The sequence below is a fragment of the Geospiza fortis genome, unplaced genomic scaffold (genome assembly GCF_000277835.1).
Source record: "Geospiza fortis unplaced genomic scaffold, GeoFor_1.0 scaffold157, whole genome shotgun sequence".
NCBI classification, from domain to species: Eukaryota; Metazoa; Chordata; class Aves; order Passeriformes; family Thraupidae; genus Geospiza; species Geospiza fortis.
The window spans coordinates 4,786,891-4,810,343 of NW_005054314.1; the positions used below are offsets into that span (position 1 = coordinate 4,786,891).

The 23,453-nt window shown below is 37.2% G+C and overlaps 1 protein-coding gene across 4 annotated transcripts in view; it reads right to left on the reverse strand.

The window, feature by feature from the left end:
- MTMR1 (myotubularin related protein 1) overlaps positions 1–20,938 on the reverse strand; it is a 35,736-nt gene extending 14,798 nt beyond the window's left edge. The window contains exons 1-14 of one of the 4 annotated variants that reach the window (XM_014306570.2): positions 20,837–20,909; positions 18,312–18,335; positions 16,048–16,098; positions 14,601–14,676; positions 13,708–13,802; positions 13,391–13,498; positions 12,887–12,988; positions 12,095–12,178; positions 11,371–11,520; positions 10,446–10,634; positions 9,302–9,487; positions 6,489–6,695; positions 5,632–5,724; positions 565–678 (exon numbers count right to left, since the gene is read on the reverse strand). In XM_014306570.2, coding sequence (XP_014162045.1) covers positions 565–678; positions 5,632–5,724; positions 6,489–6,695; positions 9,302–9,487; positions 10,446–10,634; positions 11,371–11,520; positions 12,095–12,178; positions 12,887–12,988; positions 13,391–13,498; positions 13,708–13,802; positions 14,601–14,646 — 1,374 coding nt within the window. In that variant the 5' untranslated portion in view covers positions 14,647–14,676; positions 16,048–16,098; positions 18,312–18,335; positions 20,837–20,909. Of the gene's footprint in view, positions 1–564; positions 679–5,631; positions 5,725–6,488; positions 6,696–9,301; positions 9,488–10,445; positions 10,635–11,370; positions 11,521–12,094; positions 12,179–12,886; positions 12,989–13,390; positions 13,499–13,707; positions 13,803–14,600; positions 14,677–16,047; positions 16,099–18,311; positions 18,336–20,836 lie in introns of all 4 variants that reach the window. The other 3 variants (XM_005419844.3, XM_014306571.2, XM_005419845.3) reach the window with 3 other exon arrangements.
- Positions 20,939–23,453: the final 2,515 nt, after the last annotated feature.

The window sequence follows — 23,453 nt, forward strand, 5'->3', positions numbered from 1 at the left end:
GAACTAAATACAACAAGGAGTTGTAACTTGTTCAAAAAAATGAGACAGTAAAAACAACAAAGCCACAAGTAAACAAAAGTGCATTTAGAATAGCAATGAACTTCTATTTTTTCTTCACTAACACATAATATTTCATTGAATCCTAACTTCATTCATTTAGATGATTTTAATTTCTGTAGTCCTCGACCACAAGTTCCATCCTATAGTAACCTGCCACATCATCCATAGGAGTTCCTTCAGAAATACTGAAAGAAATGCTAACATAATTTGATAATTAATATTATTTTAAATTTTGTATTTTGGCTAAAAATAACGGCAAGAGGACTTACTAAAACCCTCAACCCCACAGACAGATGATAACTAAAGAAACCTAAGTGCCACCTCATTTAATAGCAGGGCATTAAGTATATATTTCTCATACTATGAAATTTAATGTCTGCATTGTTTTTTAAGACTATATGACAAATGTATTTAAAAACACAGGTCAGACAATCTTACATCCTTTTCTATGCTTTTTAATATAAAAATAAGAAAAACAAGAATGTGCATTATACTAATTATTACCTCTTTTAATCTCTCTTTTTCACAGTTGCATAAGAAAGTCCCGAAGAGACAACTATAAAGGTGATCCAGAATGGTGATCAAAAATAACTCATTGAATTCAAAGGCTGCAGGAAACTGATATTAAAAAAAAAAAGGTGTAAATTACTTTAAGTGTTATTTCAAGCAGTGTAGAAAGGAAGAAGATCAGACATAAGAAGTAACCAAATAATCCAGGTAAGATTTTTGTCCTATTTAGGGATTATTTGCAGGAAAACTCAGCAATTTCAGTAACTCCCACTTCAATAATTCATTTCACCTACGTACTTCTCTACAAATACTTCTCAGAGCTATACTTTACATTCATTATCCAAGTATACCAGAATACAAACATTAGCTGATGTGAAACTGGTGATATAAAGCAATCCATTTTAAGAAGCTCTAACAGTGTTCTGTTCTACCCCAAGCCCTCTTAAACATATGCTTTATATCTCTTATTACAGAACAAGAAAACATTCTGGGGGAAAAAAAAAGAAAAAGATAATGGCATTTAAGAGTTTTATTTCCTATTTCAACATGCAATGAATTGAATAATAAAGACTACTACACATACATTGTGCTTAACATTTAATTAAAACTTTTATTTCACTTTCTACTCAAGTAAGTTACTTTTCTCCATTTCACCCTGAGTTTACCATCAATTATATACAATAAGCCTTTAATCCCTCTTCTTCTGTATGGGAAAGTAAATTCTGTACATCTGAAACGAAATAACTCTTATTCCCCTGAGCACCATTAGGTATTTTATTCACAAGCACAGGTTATCTGATATATTCTAAGACAAACAGTCAGAAATCTGAAAATGTTTCTCCTAATCTGTAGAGCTCTAAAATTCATAAAGGAAGAAATTACTGCAAAATGCACGGGCTGCTGCCCATTTGGATGGAAAAAGTCCTTCTCCAATCAGATTTTATGGTAAGACTACCTCTGGTAACTGCTTGATGTGCCAAAATAACTTTGTGTCCAGTATGACAAAGGTAGCAAATACAGACATGGAATGATAGACATTTAGAAGAATAACAAATTGAGAAGACTTAAGGAAAACTTAAGAAGTAGCATTTCTCTCATTAACAATAAAGAGCATGTAAAAACAGAATAATGTCCAGGACAAATGAAATAAACTCTGTGCATTCCCTCTAAAAGAGTACATCTTCACTGAAGTCTAAAAGACAAAGTTTTAGATTCAAAAGGCACAATTTCCTGCTATATGGAGAGATCTTAAGTCATTATTTCAGATGTGCAGAACGCACAGTCCTTCTTAAGAGGACTGGTTTCTGTTTTGTGCCACTGAAGAACACTGAATACCTTGGCAAGTGCCTCAAGAGCTACTTAAAATGAAGATGACTCCTATAGTTAGGAGGAATAACAGCAATTGGGACTGTGGGTGAACTAGCTAATCCAGAAATTCCTCTTCAGTGTCACCTGTGATTTATGAAGGGCAAATGTTTATTCATGTTGAAAGTAAAGAGCTGAATAACACACAATGGGTGTGCTTGTATTAAACTCAGAAAGAGCTAAGTTTTAAACAGTGTTTCATAAAAAACAAGATTGATCTCAGACAAATATTGTAAAAGCATTCTCTTTCCAAGACTTCTCTAGCTAATACATACCATCTCTCGACTGAAAATTTTGAGTAGGGACATTATCCAAGACACAGAAAATGAATGGGAGCCTTTTCTTCTATGACTCTGCTACAGATTGTGCTCTGTTCACCAGCACAGTGTGCTCACACTGGGGCTTTGCTTGCAAATCATGGGTTGTTTTCAACCTCCTCACCATTTGTTTTCATAAGGCATTGAGGAAACTAAGATTATCAAAATCTCTTTTTCAGTCATGTTCATAAGTTAACTACTTTTGAACTTCCTTCTCTCTAGGAAATCATGCCAAAACTTAATTACAAAACAATGATGTTAAAAACACAGCTATTACTTTAAGGAAGTATGAACAGAACTTGACAAGCAGGTGTGCTGAACCAAGTCAGGAGAAAATTCACTGGGACTCAGATCTCAGGCTGCTGTGTCCAACTCAAAGCAGCAATCAGACACAGAGAGCAAAAATAATTTGCAAAGCATCAAAATGATATTTGGAAAAAACTTTGAAGACAAAGAGTCCCTAGAGGGACTCTCTTTAACTGAAAGCATTTAATGAGTCCTGTCACATCAGGGTTCTGTGTTGTGACAGGTCCATACTAATCAGAAGGAGGCCGACATGGCCACTATTCCAATCCAGTGAAGCATATTCAAAATTCCATACATCAGTGGTTGCTCTCCAACTAGTTTATTAATAAGTGATAGCACTTTATTGAAACCCAGTCTTTGGATACAAGAGTGTACTGTTGGAGCTGATGTATCAAGACTGTAGAGCTTCTATTACTGCTGCTGAAAAATCACTGACCTAAAAATGCCTTTCTCTGTAGTTCCAAGCCTATTAGTGTCTGCTTGAAGATTCAGGTGGAAAAATTCCCCAAATGGAAATTTACTTCTTCTCAAATCCACTAATTATGAGAAAACACACAGGTCATTAAAATCTCCCACTTGTTGCTGCGGGAGTTGTTCGGGGTTCTTGTAAAGTGGCATTTAAAAAAAGAAATTATCTTGTTTAAGTCTGATGGTGAGAAGTGGCATTTGATTCAGAGACATGCAAAATACACTTGCTTTTTAATCACTGAACTTGCTCTGTACTACATAACATTGAAACACTTGGCAGAACAACTGTGCAATGGACAATAATGGTTAACTGAACACTAGGCAAGGGAACAGTGCACTGCTGAATCCAGTGAAAAATGCACTACAGCAACAGCTGACACCCAGTAACAAACAGGATGAAACTTTCTGCTGACTTTCTGCAGACCTTCCTCCTGTGAGGGTTCTGTGCATGAAAGGTAGGAAGCTAAACTGCAGGGCTACATGCAAATTTTACAGTTCTGTTTCATTTTTAACCAGGCATCAGTATTTCATCAGCTCACATGTGGCCTTTCCAGTTTGACATCTGCTACTCAGTATCACCAGCATTTACCAACAGAGGAGGGAAATCACTTCACCATGAGGGTTTTTATTAAAATCTGATGTCAATGTACTTCTCTCAAGTTCTCTGTTATTTTATTAGTGTCATGAAGACCATAAACCCAAGGGAAAATATAAGGCAATCAAGGCCTAAATTTCATTGCCTGAAGCTATCTGGAAATTTGTACCTTAGTGGGAAGTTAGAGATTCTCTCAGTTAAGGTGACTGTTTTAAGAATGTAACACTTAGTCCCCAGAAGAGCCTATTTGCTTGGTTTTAGGCCATGCCCAAACCAGAGCCCTTACACCCTCCAGTCATTAACACTTACATAAGCTTTGGAACATTTCACCTATGTTTACCATGAATTCTAAACCACAAAACTATCACTGTTTTATGAGCAAATGATCTACACAGTGATAAAATAGAATCCTGTTTTTCAAAGGTCTGTGTCAAGGTAATCACAGTCTTCACATCTATTCTCTAAGTGTTCAAGTCAACTGAAAAATTAAAATAAGTGGGCAAGAACTGTTCAAGAATAACTTTTTCTATTTTTTTCCTGTGCAACATTAACGATTTTTCAATGTCACTGCTGTTCATGAGTTTCAGAACAATTTCTGGATCCAGGTTTTTAACAGATGTGGTATTGGCAAAATGTTTCATAGAGTCCCCCTCTGCCCTCATTCCTTTCTCTTTTTTAAACTAGAGGCAACTAAACTGTTTATAGAGAGAAACAGGAGGCAGCAAGGGAGATCACAAAAACAGAAGAGGCTGCTCTCAATTAAGGATCTCCCCAGAGGACTTTTGTTCCTACCAGGTGTTTAGAACTGCTCCTCTTTGCTATTGTTGTTAGCTTTCCTCTGAAAGAGGGACAGAATTTTTCATTTATTTTCTCCAGCCATACTAAACAGCACATTAATGCTGAAATATAGATACACAGAAAGTCTACAAGACCCCCTGGACAAGGGCCCAATGTAACAGCAGGGAATTTTCATAAAGCACCAAAGATGACTGTTTTGAATACAAGTTTTGGAAATTATGATGTAAGTTTTAAGAACCATGCTCAGAACAAGAAGACAAAGGTAAGAGATCTGGGAGTGCTAGGACCAAATGGAATCAGGCTGTTACCCTCCTCCCTTCAAAACAAATCACATACTACAGAGACTTCAGTATAACAGCTTTTACCATAAAAGCACAGATCCTTGTTAGGTTTCAAGGATGTAAAAAAACGGAAAGAAGAAAAAATAAAAGATAGAGGGGAAGGTAAAAACCAAAGGAGTCAAGCGCCAAGAACTTCTAAATCACTTGGAAATAAAGCCTTCATGTGGGCAACCTATTTCAATAACCCCCCTAAAGAATGGCAATATAAAACCACAAAAAGAGCTTAGGTTTTTGCTCATAAGGAAAATGCTAAAGACTAAGACTAAATCCATTCAATAACTTAACATTTCAGAACAAAAATAAGAACCTGAATATTTTGGTATCTTAAGAATCACTAATTTCAGAGATCTCCCCTGATCTAGAAGTAAGAGCAGTGATGGAAGTAAGAAAACTTATAAAAGAATAGGCTTGTGTGGTAAAAATGCTGTCCTGTATACATAAGGATGAAAATGTTCACATTTGAGACTTATATAAAAGAACTCTCTACTACCCTCAGGTCACAATCAGCCCAGATTTTTGCTGTTTCTTAAGGACAATCTAAATCCATATGAACATTTACTCCATTAGTGAACATGCAACATAAATAATGTATTTCATCAACAACTCTTATTTATATAAGCACCAAACCCTTTGTAAGCCTGTTTTAAATAGAAAAAAAATTGCTGGTACTTTGGCTTCAAGACAAAATCTCTCCTCTAGTTCCCTGTACCTCACTTTCAACAGAAATTTCCCTCTGTGTACATAGTGCAGCCACAGAGCAAACATCAGCTAAACATGCTACTACTCTGTAAAGGAATGTGCTCTCCTACACAAATTATGTTTCAAAGATAAAGACTGATACCTCATAGAAACAGACTCTTCAGCATCTTACCTGCCTTGTCATTTGCCAAACACAGTCAATGAACTGCAGGAAGATGGGAGACCTGTCAGCATCCGCGTGATCATCATCTCCATGTCCCACTCGCTGCAAGTCAGAGCACACTGATTTCAGCCTGCTGTGCCTGCAGTACCATCCCAACTCTGCAAAGCTCAGGAACTCTTAAATATGCTCCAGGAGTGAACAAGACAAGCAGGTCTTCCATAACATTAACCTGCATTTTTCAACTACTAAAAATGCCTCCCAATATTAAATTAGGGACATGCCTTCAGCATTGAGCAGAGCTGGAAAGCTCTACCTGTTGCTTCTCCATCTTCTACTGCACAGCCACTGACTTCTACCAGTGGGTGAAACTGGTAGGAATTTATTAAGACTGAACTGAAAAAATGGTTATTCTATATCCACCTCTCATAATTACATGCCATTTCTACTAAATAATCCTAAGAGTCAGAGCCCACAGAATGTCATAACAATTTATTCTAATTCCCCACTAACCCATGTGTTAAATAAACACTTCAACCTTAAATCAGAGTAATAACTCCAGCCATTTTACACTTTAGAAACCTTAATTGTTTTCCTTGGTTCTCCATAACATAAGTTATAATCACTCATTCTCATAAAAAAGCCACATGACTTTTTCTCACCATTGCACTCAATCCACTTCATTTTTATTTACTTTATATTAAACGTCACATAGAGGTTTCTGGTTAAAAATGAATGGGTCACAGTCTGACACACTCAGACCATTAAAAAGACACCAGAGACAATAACTAAAATGCAGCAGTGAAAAACTGCTATTCAAAGTAAAGGTCCTGAAGGTGACAAACTGCACACTACATTTTCAAGCTTACCATTGCAAATCGATGTCCAAAACTTATCCATTCTTTCTCTACAAGCACTTCAAAGCCCTTGATGGTTCTGTAGTAGCTGTCCAGCATGAGCATGGCCAGAGCAGTGAGCTGTGCAGTTCGGTCCCAGCCATCACTGCAGTGCACCACTACAGAGGTTTTACCAGATTCAATTTTATCTGCAATTCTTACTGCTCCAGCAAGAAGCATCTAAACAAAATGAAGAAACAAGTGTATTAAATACTACCAAAACTTTACTAAAAAAAGAAAATATTAAGATTTTATACTCTTTAAGTCATTATGTTTTAAAATTTCAGATTAATTACATAATCATCCTGATGACAATGCTTTAAATTAGAGATTTCCAAACAGTGGTGTGCATGTCTCTAGAGGTACAAAGACTGAACTCTCTTGTTCAGACAGAGATCTTACCAGCTCTCCATTACTAGGAGCACACAACAAATTAACCTGGGAATCCCTTCTCTAAATTAATTGATATTCTGTATTATGATAAAAAGACACCAAATATTGTAATCTATTCCAAAGGCTGAAATTTCAAGGTTTTCAAAAGTTCATTTCACATTAATCAGTCACTCTTTCTTGCTCCATTTTCAAGTTCAACTGAAACTACTGTGTTTAGAGACAAGGACAAAGCATCCAGCTAGTCTGTATCAAAACACAACACAAACAAACCCAGAAACCCCTGGCTGGGAGCCAGTTCTGATTTGCTGCTGCATGAAGTATACATGATATTCAGCTTCTGAGCTGACCATCAACAGTCTGGATTTGGTATTATGGTAGAACTGAAGGATGCCAGAAGGGAAATATCAAGAAACAACACCTAAGTGTCTATCAGAGAACAGAGTTTGTAGTATGAACTAGTTAACTGCCAATTATTTCAGTTAGAAAGCTCTGTTGCATTAATATTAACACAGTTTGGTCTTCAATAAAAGCAGAAAACAAATCTATTTAACATACAGGTACGCAATAGCTTGCTTTAAAGAGAACACAGATGCCTCTGAAGGAAACCAGCTGGAAATAAACAACAGAACAGGTACAGGAAATGAGCAGGGAATGGGAGACAGAAACCACATTTACTATTAATTCAGCAGATATCCGTGGAGTATGTGAAGCACTTTATTCCACTTCGGACAGCAGCCTTTAGAAAACAGCTTCCTCTACAAATTTATTATTCTTTACAGATTTTTCAAAACTTGGTAACCATCACAGTATTTCAGTTAGGGCTCCTAACAAATAACTGGCTTTGGACTGGTTTACAAAATGAGAATTGAAAAATAATTAATAGCACAAGTTCTACCCTCAGACAGAAAATACTCCAGGTATGCAATAAGCACCGAGTGCCTCTACTCATGTTGTTATTCCTGTCTGCACACACAGAGTTACTGGTGCCTTCACTCCTAGACCACCTCTGGAGCACTGTGGGTGCCAGGGTTGGAAGGTGAGTTTGTGAGTTTCCAGTAATGCATTGCATTCAACTGGTACACAGCCACACTGGTTTGAGCCCAGAAAACAGCAGATGTGTTTAGAGTAAAGCTGTGGAGTGTTAGTGCTATAGCAAGCTAAATCAAAAGGCAAAGAACACTTGGAAGAAATCTCAGAGAGACACTATCAACACTGTTAACACAATAATGGCAGCCTTCAAGGAATCAGCCTGCAGTTTCTGCTGTCAGGACCATTAAAGTGAAGTAGCATGTAAGGGACAGATCCATGAAGAATGTCACACATGCATCAATTCTTCAAAATAATTTAAATTACATTTCCAATTGCTATGCTACTGTCACCTGTCTGACAGGGTTATCAAAGTTCACTCCAGACACTGTCTGATCCAAGAACCCCACCAGAGTCAGCAGCAACGAAATGTGACCACAAACACAAAACAGACAATTGTAAAAGGCCAGGCTGATAAGAAAAGTGTTCCAGATACCCAATGCTGTTAGAATTAGATTCACAATGCTGTTTCAAATAGTTCAAATTCAAGTGAACAAAAAAATTAAACTGTTCCCAAAATATAATTAAATTTGGCTCTTAATTTCGTGTTTGCTCCCTCTACTGGCTCTGCTGCAGTTGTCAGAGACTGCTTAACAGAGTCAAACTAATGAATGATCCCAAACATGTTTTGCATGAGTGACATTTGAGCCAGCTGCTAATAAAACAAATTACACTCCATCCATACTGTTCATAAACAGGGGATTGAATGTGGTAATGAAATAATCTGCTCTACAATAATTTCAAAGGTTAGTGAAACTGACTGTAAAACTGAGTGTGGCAGTGATTTATTTTAATATGATGTTAAATAATAGGGCAGATGATAACCTGATAGATCACTGGTTACAAACAGCTCATGAAAATGTAGGTGCCCATCACAAGAACTGAAACATTGCACTGAAAGAGGGAAGGATGAGAAAGACTGTGGAATTCACAGTCAAGTTCTTTTGGCAGTGGCTCAAATACACTCTGAAGTTCCCAGTGCATTCTTCCAAACAAGAGGGATAATCCTGGACTGCCCACAAACATTCCTTCTCAAGAAAATAAAACACAGCAATAAATATGATACTGTATTTTTGGGAATTAACTCACTATCTCCCAGTACACAAAACTAGAAATACTAGGTTATTATGGAATGTTTAAAATGCTGTGTTCTAAGTGATTATTTAAAAATTACACTTTTTCACAAGATTATTCTGATTAAAGCAACATTCTTGCATTTCAGCATTATTTTACCAATATTTTCAGAACTGCAAATTAAAAACATGGTTTAAAAAAGTAACTGACTTTTCACACCAAAAGCATTTTACCCTTATATATTCCAGCCAGTGTGTGGAGTCCACGTTTGACAGCCACCGAGTCTCATCAATAGTAGGATAAACAATTTCTTTCAGTTTCCTCAGGGACTCTCTCATGACATGGATATTGTGAATCTCCAGAAAGACCAGCTCTGCATTTGGGTAGGCACTTTCACTTTCATATCCTCCACCTTTAGCCTGTCATTCAAAAGGTAAAAACAGACAATGAGAAGGACATGTGTAAGACTTCAGTATAAGGTGGAGAGAGTTATTTTATTCAAGTTTCAGAATTTTCTGAGAGAAGGGATTATTTTAGTGCTGATAAAAACATACTTTTAGCTTCTGTTTTTTCTAAAAAAAAGTGAAGGTTTTTTCAGGTGAAAGAAGATCTAATTGTGACAGGCTACATTTGATAATACCTCCATATACCTTCACTGCTTTATTAATGAAAGCTTTGGTCTTCTGTGAGCTTTACTGCATAATTTCTCAGCTATATCTGTGGGTCTGTTCTTCAGCTCAGGCTACAGCCAACGTCTGAGGTCACCATTTGTGGTATTTTCTGGGTCCCCAGGACAAAGGAGGAATTGAAAATCTGACTCCATGTTCTTAGAAGGCTAATTTATTATTTTATGTACTTATATTAAAGAATACTATACTAAAACTATACTAAAGACTAGGGAAAGGATACAGACAGAAGGTTACAAAAGAATGATAATGAAAACTGACTCCTTCCAGAGTCCCAACACAGCTGGACAGTGATTGACCATGAAGCCAAAACAATCCACATGAAACCAATCAACCAACCACCTGTTGGATAAAACAATCTCCAGCCACATTCCAAAGCAGCAAAATACAGGAGAAGCAATCAGATAATTATTGTTTTCAATTTTCTCTGGAGCTTCTCAGCTTCCTAGAAGAAGAAATCCTGGCAAAGGGATTTTTCAGAAAATATGACAGTAACAATATCTTCATCCTGCCTTTGATTCCTGCCAGCCTTTCTAAACTGGTACAAACAACTTACCTTCCTTCCCCTGCCCTCTTTAGGCATCCTTTCTTATCTCTTTTCAACATCAGATTCTCCACATTCTGATATCTGGCTCAAGTTCAGCCTTGTGATAAGGCTGATGAACTAATGCCAGTTATGATACAAACCTACCTTGTTTGTATCTGCAACACTATTCTGCCTGGCATCAAAGATGATAAGTTTATGTGACTGAGCATTGGCATCCATAATTGTCTGCAAATATTTTTCATCTTCCTTGCAACGTTTATCATTTGGGCCAACTGATGGCTGGCTGCATCGTGTTATCGTTGCCTGACTCTCAGGATGGATCCAGGATAACACCTGGAACAAGAGAAAAGTATTTAATTTACTATACTACCATAAAAGCAGCAGGCCAGAGAACAACCAGACAACCACATTGCCTATCTGGCATAATTTCCTGGCAAATCAACAAATGCAAGTTTAAGGATAGGCTGATGCAAAAACATATTGACAGCACAATAGCACTGACTGCTCATCCCAAATCTGAGCCTGAAATCCAGAGTGATTCTAAACATCTTAGCTTTTATTTCTAACAGCAACTAAGCCTGTATTATTCTAATGGGGAAAAAAAAAGGGTAATGAAGGAATAAAAACTGCTTCCATGTGGGAGAGTATGGACCTATATACTACCTTGCTAAGCATGAAAACCAACACAATCTAATATATTTAAAGTGGTTCTAATGCTACCTTGTCTATTCTGAAGCAAAGCCCTATGGCTATGACACACTCTACTCCAAATAAAAACACAAGCTAATACATGTCAGAGCATGAGATACCACTGTGACCACGAAGTGCTAATCCAAACCAAAAACTCACTACATAGCACAGTAATTGTGCAATTAAACTCACACTTGAGTTGCTCCCCTCAGTTCTAAACCCATTGAGTCTAATTCTTCTTTCTTTTCCCCCCACCCCAACTCAGGAAGGAAGCCATCCCACTGCTGTTTAAAAAACAAAGCCTCAAAGAACAATAAATATTTTTTAAAAGCTACAACTTTCTAAAACACTTCCATTGTCTTGTACAAATTTCACTTACAGGAACTCTCCCTTTTGCTCTAAATGCTGCCACTTTCGAGAGATCATCATCCTTTACACTGGTTGGCACAACAAGAACAGCAGGGTATGTATCACAGAGCTCATAGGTGCTGTTAATTTTGGATATTTTCCAACTCTCATTGGGCAAGCCCTGTATGGAAACAAAACAATCTTGCATGTTAGACCTTTACATATCTCAGTTTGGGGCAATGAAAAATTTTATGTGCTGCATGCTTTTTAAAAAAAGGTGTGCCCACTTTTTTTTTTTAATAAGCTATAAACTTAGGTCTTCATGCTGAATCATAAACCAATGGAAGTCTTTCCTACTAAACTGATAAGGAAAATAACCATATGGAAAATGCAGATTTAAAATTACAAACTCCAGTTACTTCTCTGTTTAGTGATGTTTATTCAAATTCAATTTTTTGTAACACCCGTGTTTTGTAGAAACAGCACTTGAAAAATGTGGATTTCAGAACCATGTTAAGTCAGACCAACTCACTCAAGTACTCAGCACCTGTATCTCCACCAACTTTAGCAGGTGCTCAACACACAAACTCAGGCCACTTGCATTTTATTATCTAAACATGAGATGCAGACAGTCAGTCTATGTAGCAAGAGCTACATAGACTGAAAATGATGCATTTTCTGTAACATTTTTTCTTTGTTTAAAAGGCTCTGGGGGAGATGGAGAAAAAAAATACATCAATTATTCTATAACTCACCTGCCTCTTATATTCTGCCATTGGATCATACACCTTCCAGCCATTAACAGCAAACTTTTCTTTATAGCTGAATGCAAAAAGAGGCTAAAAACAACAGAACAAAATTATAAATTACTGCCTGACAGGTTGTAAGCACAATAACTCCAGAACAGTCAACACTCCAGTATTTCTAATCTAAAGCAGACATAACACCTTCAGTCAAGACTGGAAAACACTGAGCTGGAAAAAAGCTCTGTTTTTTTTCCATTAAGTATGAGTTCCACTAAGCATGAGTATGAGTTTAAAGTTCAAAAAACTTAAAAAAAAAACATAGGAAACAGAAAATTTAAGTTACTTGCCTCTGATCACACAACACATCAATGGCAATGCCAAGATTAGAAAACTGGTTTCCTACCTCCCAACCAGTTCCTTACCCACACAAGCAAATGAAATAGGATTCTGCAGCTAACTAATAACAGACTAGTTGAACTTATTTGTTGTATTAGATAGAACTTCTAGATTTAGTTATCTACTGCAGAAAATAAAGAGTCAACACATACATATTTTTAATCAGCAACATTAGGCAAACCTAGATCTCAAGGGTTATGCATAAATGAACTTCACCAATAGCAGACACAGCTGTGTTTGATGAATTAATGCAAAAAGCACACACGGTCAGAGTGGCCTGCCTGCTCTGCAACAGATTTTATGAATCAACACTTCAAAGTTTGTTATACAGCCCTTGTATTTCCTCCCCTACACTTTCCCAAAAGAGGAGAGCCAGTGACAGCCTCTCTCCATCTCAAGACTTACCAGCCCATTAGAAACAGGAAACGCACGCGTTACAAGGTTTTCAAAGATCTCCAGTCTGTTCTGCTCTTCTTGTTTATAGGCCAGCCGCAAATTTCTCATATCCTGTCAAAAATAAGTTACAGTTTTACTCTATGATAAATTTAAATAAAAAGAAAAAGCAGTTATAAGACATTTGATTGAATGAAGACATATATGGAACACTAAGTCACTGACATCATCTAACCCCCAACAGAACAGAGTTGTGTAAGCATTCATGAGATAACTAGGACTGTCAGTAGAGATGCTTGATATAAAAATTGCCACTTTTCCTTTGAATTCACTCTTCAGACAAAAGGCAGAAGTGTTTAAGACTGCAAGTATCATAAAGGAATTGAAATAAATGAAGCACGATTCAAATACAGGGAACTGATCAGACAGAAAAACAGCACGCAGGCTGGCAGATTGTTCTTACAGAAAAATGAAATGAAAATAATTTACTATTAATAAATCTCTACCATGCCTTACCTTGCAAACTATTTCTATACCACATGAATTGTCTCCATGGCTCTGTACTCCAATTTTTTCAACCCTACTTATAACTCCAAGGGGAACATCAACAACAAAAGGTGGATCCTGAAATTTGTATATAAAAGAAATAATTTTATTACATTACAAGAAATACAAATTACTATTATTCATGTGTGTTTCATAAGAGCCAACAGTAATTCCAGTTTAGTAAACTGCTGTGAAACATCACACTTCGTGGAATTTGTCACTTTCTGAAATCTACTTCAGCAACATTCCTACCTGAAACATCAGGCAGATAGATAGTGAAGTCTTACCCTCTCAACACTTTTGATGAACATTCTGAAGTCCGTCACTGTGAGAGTGCCACTGACTGCTCCCATAAATGGACAGATGTACATAACGTCCTTAGCTGGAAAACAGATCAATTAAAGCTTTGTTTTACTATTACAGACATTTGTTGCATAACAATCTATTTTCACTTGAAACTCACAAGATTTTGGCAGCTCCATAAGATTTTGATGCCTGATCTCTTTAGGAAAGTCTATTCTTGCAGAGTTGTCTTTATCTCAACAATGAAAGGAATCAAATTACTCCCCTGCTGCTCCTGAGCACTTGGGGCAGGGCTGCAGCAAGGGAAGGCAGGTCCCCAGCATTTGCAGGTACCCCAGGTGCAGAGCAGCCACTCACCTCAAATACAGAGCATCCAAAGTGGCAGTTACTGATCCACAGGCACCCAATCTCCAAGTAATTCAGTTCTATGCCCATAGCTTTGCTTTCACTTTTTTTCGCTGGTATTCTCTCCTATCCAAGTACTGCACTGCTAGCACAGAGCTTGCTGTCACATGCCAGAGTGAAATAAATCCCACTAAGTACTGGAAACTAAGTTCACCATAACTTCATCTTTTTTGAAGAACAGAATTTTGAATCTACGATATATCCTTAGCACCCCCAAGCAGAAATACAATACATACATCTCTATGGAACAAAAAATCCTTAGGAAAAGAAATATTATCTATATGGAGCAAGTCATCCTCTGGATCTGATTTCTCCTTCCTACACTTGGATTTACAAGACAAAGAAAAGAAATCCACATCTAATTTTAAGTGGCATTAAATGAAATAAGAAAAGTCAAAAGGAAGTCATATTCTGTTTTTAAATAAACCAGCAATTTAACAGTATTCAGTGCAGCACTCAGTGGTACACTTACCAATAACTTTGATTGATTCTCCAGGAAAAAGTGGAGCCTCTTCCATCTGTGCCAGTTTGTTTCCATCCCGCAGTGCCTGGCAAAAATCCAAAATCATGAGTAAATCTCACTCTCCATCTGTACCACATCGATATATTTTGATGCAAAGTGCTTTTACTACCAGATTACTGGAACACAAGAAGTGTGTCTTTTTAAAAATCACACAACTGTACTAAACAGTACCACAGTAGAAGAAAAAAAACAAAAAAACAACCAAACACAAAACCAAGCATTATAAATTTAACACAGACATACATGTTAGTTACACATTAGTAACAAAGCATTCATGCAACAATTAGTTTCACATGCTAGCTATATATAGCATACAAAAATATGAACAATAAGATCAGCCCAAATTATTAATTAATAATTTGTTAGTGTTTTGCTGAATGCAGGTATTATTTGGGGTATTTTATCTATTTGAGAACATTTTAAAGCTCTTTTGTTTGTTTTTAAATGCTAACACTGCTTATTTAATATTTGAGTATTTTCATCTGAGAGAATTATATGGCAGAAACTTTATTTAGTTAACATTTTAACTTTGTGCTTTTGATAGCAAGAAGCACCCCACAATGCTCTATTTCAATCAATGCCTTACTAAGAGTGCCACAGGTTATGGAACAGGTTCTCTATAGGAATTTTGGATCCAGATGGTCAGATTAAGAATGAAGTAATAACAAAATATAGAAGGACAATTAGCAATTTTAAAATAAAAGTTAGTTTAATAAGTTTTCATTGAGGTAAATGGCTTCATTGCTGAATGATACATGATGGATTCTTAGGGTCCTTTGTTGGCAGCTAAGATTTACAATGTACTAAAGATTGTAATAAAGCATAAAACAGTTTGTGGGACTGTTAAGGACCATGTAATAAAGTGATCTGCCTCAGGTCAAAATGATGAGAAATTAGGGTCTCCATTTTTTACATCCTGAATAAATACAATGGGGTAACTTGTTACAACAAACAACTAATCCTCCCCTTGTATTGCAGCTCTGACCCACACAGAAGTAATTGGCAGGATCTCTCTGCTTCCACACAGACTATCCCAAGCTCTCCCTAATAAATCATTTCTAAAAATATTTCAGCTGATCTCTGGCTTCAGTTTTCCTTGGAAAATTTTGGAATTTTACATACAGCACTCAATCACAAAAAATAACATGCAGAGAAATAGCCAGTGCTTACAGACTGAGGGCAGATGTGCTCTGTAAGCTGGGCTTATGTTCAGTATTACATTTTAGACTACATGACCTTACAAGAAAACTCTGTCTGGCACATAACCAGTTACAACTAAATGCTTTCTAGGGCTTCTCTTAAGTAAGAAAAGTAAGATTTGTATGCACTGTATGAGTACTACTTTATAGTACCTTGCTACATAGTTAATGAATGAAAGATGAGTAAAACTTGCCACCTGATCAGGTTCTGCTTCAGAATGATAGCCATTGTGTCCATCCTGAATCTCCTGCTTTGCATGAGGCAGCAGTAGGGCAAGAGAGAAGTAACAGCAAAAAAATTGCAGACAACAGGTGAAAGGACAGAATCTTATCTTTTTTTTTGTTTCCCTTTTTAAAATTTCCTTAAAAAGACAGCATATACTTTAACTCCAGTTCAGCTTTCCAAAATCTTTCACTCCTGGCACACACTACTTTCCACAGAAGGGAATCCAAGCTATTAACACCATCCTTTGAATGTTACTTGGCACAACACAAAATGAAAAATTTAGTCCCTTTTTCACAAAAGAGTCAGTGCTGGTAGATAAGAACATAAAAGTACGTACTGTCTTTTTAAGACAAATGACATTACAATGAAGAAAATTAATTTCAGTATGCCACATGCTTATCAATAGAAGAAATTGAGTACAACTTGCAATGGCAGCATTATGGGAAAACTCATGCAATCTTTCACAGAAAAAAATAGATTGACATCAAATAGAAGTACCTAGACATTTAAAAAAAGCTTTGCTGTGTAAAACATGCTGTAATTGAACTCTCAATCTTATAGTTTTACATGTCTTTCTAGCAACTTCTGTGTTGTTGTTTGAAACTTGGCCAGTAACTTTACAGAATCTAAAATTACTACTCATAGCAAAATATGCAAACAATTCACATTTTCATGGTAATTTATTTTTGCATCATTGGCAACAAATCCTGAACATTAGTTCAATTTCCTTAATAAACATAAGGTCCTTTTGCACACTGGAGAGAAGCACAAATGTCATTGGGTCAGCTGGAGGAATTATTTTAACATGTTCAGCCAAAAATGTTCTTCCGTCTTCTTCCTTTAACAACTGGAGAGAAGTTGTGCTCATGACAGTCAATTACTCCCAGTTCAAATGCAAAGAACTCACTTGGTCAGACTGTAAAATCAGCCTCAGTCTAAATTTACAAGAGTTTGTTAGAAGTCAATTTTTCCTTTTACAGTATTTCCACAAGAAACCCTCAAGAACAAGCTTAGAAAAAGGACTTCTAAAGAAGTCCTCTAAAAGGACAAAAGATAATTTGAACTCTACATAAGTTTAAAAAGTTGTATGTAATTAAGAAACCTTTTCCAGTTATAAAGTTATTATGTTACTAACATTTAGGTATGGGTAGAATTCTGTCATACAGAAATTACTTAAATTTCAGATCATAATTATGTTGTTTCTGAAATCAAAGAAAAGTAGACACTGTGATCTCTGGAAGAAAACCAGCAGGACAATGAGCAAATACACCAAAAAATTTAAATATATGAAAGACAAAGAAGCAGAGCAGACCATTCAAATATCAAAGCCTTTACACAGAACTGGGAACAACTGAACAAAACCACTTTTTGTTACTCAACTCAGACCAATTATTTGAAGTGCTGTCTATTCAAAAGAAAAAAAAATATCAAATTGTGGATTTGTATGATTGGACTAAACACATCATTTTTAAATAGGTAAACAACAGATGAGAAAAAGAAACCATTCAGACTTCATCTCTTGGTTTCAGACTGAACAAGAGGTCTTTGTTTGAATAAAAGTGTTGGACACATTTCACGAACAATGTCAGAACACTATCCAGATCATTTCTCACTCCATAAATGTTACTAAGAGAGAGGGGCAAGAAAACAAGGCATGCCCTTTTTAATCTTCAATGGACAATGGGCAAGCCCTGGTCTCAAAATTATCATTAAAAAGATGTAGGTCATTGCACTAGTGCCTAACTTCAAACCTAACTTTCAATCCTATTACAGCCTGGTAACAACTAATTTAAAACAAGTACAAAGGCAAGCATGAATTTGGAACTTACTTAAATAGGACAGACACAGACAAAATGCTTTTACCACTGGTATTCTTTAGCACAGACATGTTAGAGCTGCTAACACAGTACTCTGCAGTCGGAAGCACGTAAACCTGAATTGCAAGCATCCATTTTGTCAAAATTAATGTAATAAAACTGAAGTTAGTATTGCACATTCATAACATAATTTTAAAATATTGCTCTCTTACATACTGACTTTCATTGCTCACGAAGACATTGTAATGTATATAAAGCATTTTTGTGGCAAGAAGCTGTTGCACTGCATAGCAAAATGGCCTGACTGCTTCATAAAACCCATTAATGAGGTAAAGAACGCTTGACACACCAAGATCTCACACAGCACAAGAGACACACAGGTAGGAGGCTGTTCACTGCTAGCCAAAGGTAATCTTACCCGTATAACTGGCCTCCTGTACACCTGTTAGTTAAAATATAAAATATTATCCAATGAAACACATGGGATTGATTTGTTAAAGATACTATATCTTATTTCACCAGATTTTCAAAAGAACTCTACTCCCAAACATTTTAATTATAGCTGGATTTTGAAAGAACAAAACAAAACTATGCAGAACTAGTAACTCTCATTTGCAGAATTTTTTTGCTCTAAAAAAAAAAATCTCAGCCACTTGATTTTAGTGATGTAACAAATTCCAAGCTCTTTGGAAACATTCATTCCTAATCAGGCTTTTATCCTGCTACACTGTGCTATTGTTAAAAGAGAAGAAAGAGCCTGGTAATCCTTCTAGGTGGAAGACAATAAGCCTGCACTAACAACCATGAAGGAGAGGCACTGGACCTCTCAGAAAAAGACAACTCTTCTCAACTTCTGAAGGTGTTTGTAGCCAGCAGCTACAATCTGAGCCATTTTCATTTATATGAGCCCCTCATTCAAGAACACTCTGCAGGCAGAGCATGTGTCAGAGAAGACACACAGAGCAGAGCTCAACTCAGCCTGAGATCACTGCTGCTGTAGGGTTTAGCAAGCAAGAGCTCCCCCAGTGCTCTCCAGTTCTGACCATTCCATTAGCTGCCCCCTTGCTTCCCTCCTCCCTGGTAAGCCAAGTCACATAGGAGTAATGTGAGTTACACTGTTAGAGTCAGGAATCATTATATTTACCTGGTTTTGCAAGCATATTAATTTAAACAATAAATAAGAAAGAATAAAGCAATGAGTTCCTGGTAAATCCAGCACAAACTAACAGAACTGCCTGACCAGTTCCAGAAGCAAACACACATCTGACCTGATCTGAAGGCTCTGACTTGTAAGATAGTCTCTAAATGCAGCAATTCGAGGCAACCAAAGGTAATGAAGACGCAGGAAAGTGCATCAAAAGAGAAAGATGTCTCAAAGGAAAACTGAGCTTTTCATGTGTGGATTCCACAGTAATAATGAACAAACACAACCTGTTAGTAGTACTGAGTAAGCAACTATAAAAATTCCATCATGTTATATACAAATATGGGATTTCAAATCACAGCAATGCAATGATGCCGAATACAATTTATCCACGAAAATTCTTCATTTAAACCATCAGGCTTAAATCCTTTTCTTTCATTTCTCAGAGAGACAGAAAGAAGTAGAATTTTAATTAGGCCTTAAAAGATTTATTCCTGTTAAATAATATCTGAGATGAGTTTGGTGTAGAGATGGAAGTTATTCAAAATTAAACAGTGCTCTTCATTCCAGAGGAAGGCACTCTACTCTGAGATAAACTGAACACCAGGCTTACACACATGGATTTTACTAAAATGAAATCCTTGGCAAATACAACATCAACAGATGCAATGCAAGGTTTCCCACAGTGTTTTACCAAAAATGATGGCCTTCACCTGGAGCAAGCATTTGCAATTCAGCTGCTGTAGTATAAGTATAGGAGAGCTACTCTTTACAAACTGCTGACTGTGCCAACTCTGTGAAACTCTGTTGAGGCTGAACTTTTAAATACACTACAGTCAAAAACATTTCATGGACTCATCTCAGACTCAGGCTGAATCTGACCTGCTGTCACTCAATCTAAAATGTGATGTTTCCAGACAACATACTTTGTAATCACAGAGCATATGTGAATTAAAATCTAGTTAAAACAAAACAAGAGAAAGACGTAAAAACTTTGCAGTGGCCATTCTATATGAACAATAAAACTGTTACAAATCAAGGAAGAAAAAGAGATCTAAACAGCAGCAAGTTGGGCTTCTTAAAGGGAATTGAAACATGGGCAACTTTTGTCACGTTGTGAGAGGAGAAAAACTGCCCATGCTCCATTCCTAACAGCTGAGCTGAGTGGCTGCATGAAGGGAACAGCCAGTGAGGGTGAAAGAACAGGGGCACAAAAGCACAGTGGAACTCAGAGAAACCATACTGTGCAGTCACTACCTTTGTGACAAAAATGCTGCTGGGAGGGAATGAAAAAGGTGACTTGTTTGTTTGATGTCAAATTCTGTGTCTCTGGAGAAACCCCATCAAAAATGATACTCAATTATGTTCCCTACACATCTAACAAAGACATTAATTTATTTTTTGTGGAATCTGAGGAGCTCAATTCTGCACTCTGAATAACACACACCAGAAACCGTTTCAACCTATAACTATGATCTACTTAACTAATTATTTTATATAGTAATTAAAAGAAAAGACACTTTTGATGTTTTATTCAAAACATTGACTTCTAAAATTTCCTTTCACTTCTGTGTTAATTTTATTCTCTAGATTTCAATGGCACTATTCTAAATATAGAGGAAAACAGGAAGCAAATTCGAGACTCCTATGGATAATGAGATGTTTCTAGTTCTGAAACACTCAGATCACTCAAGTGATCACTCAAGTACTTACCACTGACTAATCAAGATAGCAAGGACCTTCCCCATCTTCCACTCTTGTATCTTAAAACATATCAATGCATTCTTCAAGTCACTTACCCTGTAGTCTCTGGACACACCCTCTGATGGGACAGACCCTGAAATCTGACTCGAAATGGTTGCAGCTATCAGCTGTTTACACCATTCCACGTGGGATCCAGTCGGGCTACAAAATCAGAAATTTCAAATTATTTAGCAGTAGTTCAAAATGTGTATTTTGAACAGCACAGATCCAGAAAGCAACACTGTAAATGATCAATAACATCATAAAACTTTGTTTGCTTTGTGGGCAGAACGCAACTATTTTATTGCTCAAGTTACATAAAAGAATATTACTAGATCATGTCAGAGACACAGAGCTGTCAGGAGGTTAAAAGTGAGGTTAGGGTCCTAGGAACTCAAAAAATGTTCTGCTCCTTATCCAGTGTAATTTTTACCATTCATATGCTTTTTTCTTAAATTCATCCATGGAAGGAGTTTGGCCAAGTAAGAGGAAACTCCTTATATTGTCCTTATTAATATGTCCTGATTATTCAGTAAAGCCTCAGAATTAAACTACTTTGTACTAGTATTAAAAAATTTAAACATGCTAATGTTGTATTCTATATTAAATGTTGAAAATACATGTTGTCCAAAGGGTTCTAGTTAGCTGCAGCTTTTTCCAATTAATGAATTAAACCCTGGATAATCTTCAGGCTGGGCTTTCACATGCCACAGGACTGAACTGTAGTGCACAGGGTGTTTACAAGAACCCTAAAGCATCTGAACCACACTAAAGCCCAGGTGATGCCATTTCAGAACAGCCCCCTGAACTAGAGCTGCTCACAAGTAATGCACCGCTGAGAGGGAGAAGCAATGACAGTCTGAAGTACACTAGGTCTGTTCAACACACACCAGTATCCAAGGAAAAACTGGGAATGCCAGAGGGAACTGCTCCCTGAGCGTTCCCACAGCCTCAGACAGTATCTTAGATAACTGCCACTTTTCCTCACACCATTCAGCTGTGCTCGTCTATAGATTGAATGCTTATTCAGAAGTCAAGTACAGAAAGAAAATGTTATTTTTTTAAAGTTAATTTATAAAATAGCTTTGTATTCTATGAATCCAAAGATTCATACTTACACATACCCAGCACCCAGCAGGTGCACCACACCTCGGACATTAGGAGGGTGGGGTAAGACCTTAGATGACCAATCACTACTGAAAAAGAGATCTTTCCTTACATTACCTCTGCCACTATAGCTAGGTATAAGGCACAGATCTATGCAATAATGTCATACTTGAAATGGAAGATCTTTCCAACATTTTCTGATAAATTTTAATAGCTTTCACCCCACCTGCACATTCTACACAAGACTAGATCTCACAACCTTGTTTTGCAACTAAAACACATCTATGGTAGTCCTGCTTGAAGAACAAAGACAACTCTCAGGTTAGTGCTGAACTTAAACCCAGATTTACTTAGAGAACTCCTCCCTTAAGTTCTACAAAAGAGCCCAACATCTAAATCCTACAGAAATCCTTTTCTTACCTCATTTATTTCTCCTTCTCTCACATCTCTTTAATTTCCAGTATAGCTCTTCAGGGCTTGCCTAAGTTTGTTTTCAAATAAGCACTCACTTGTTAATTAAGTAAAGGATTTATTTTTCTATGGCTTATCTTCACAAGGAATCACTGTATCAACAGAGCTAGTAACAGCAGGAAAACAAATATGAATGCAGGACCATCCCCTGAGGCCAGTGCAGGGGATATGACAGTGTTCCAAAGAACACTGATCACACCGAGGTGCCTTCTCCCCATGCACCAGTGGGGCACCCAGCAGAATGACTGCCTTTGCATTCTATCTCATCTGCAGTCACATACCTCAGCCTGGCCTGGTACAACCCTTCTGGCAAACAAGTGAACTGTATGATAAATGGACATAACTGGGCCAGAAAAGAGCAAGATCAGAAGAAGGGAAGATGAAAATTAGGATCAGAAAGTGCATTAATAAGGAACACAAAGGTGTATATTTTGATGACAGAAAATGGACATTTGATGTCCATCCTCACTAGAATGATGGAAATTCCCAGGTTTCTACAGAGAAAAAAAAGAGAATACAGAGACTGGAACCTAGCACTGATTTTAAATATTATTTTTTATTTAGTTTTCATCAGGGTGAGACTTCCGTTTACTTCTCTTGCTTAAGGATTTTTAAGCTCAATTCTGAAGTCCACCTGCAGCTGGAAACTTCTGAGTGAACTGATGTCTCTGCCAGCGGCTGCCGGAGGAGATGCGGTCTCACCTGGCACCGTTCCGGTGAGACCCTGCAGACCCACTGCACACAATTACAGACACACACCAGGACACACAGACAGCATTCCGGGACACACCGCACACACAACACACGCCGCACACACTTACAGACACACTCCAGGGACACACAGACAGCATTCCGGGACACACTGCACACACAGACACACACCGCACACAGACATACACCAGGGACACACCACACACACAGACAGCATTCGGGGACACACCGCACAAACAGACACACACCAGCGAAACACAGATAGCATTCCGGGACACACCGCACACCGAGGCGGTGCCTGGGGACAGTCCCACGTCTGGAGATTAAATACTCGCACGGAAAAAACCCCAAACCCATCGGGAAGAGACTCAAAACCGCGGACGG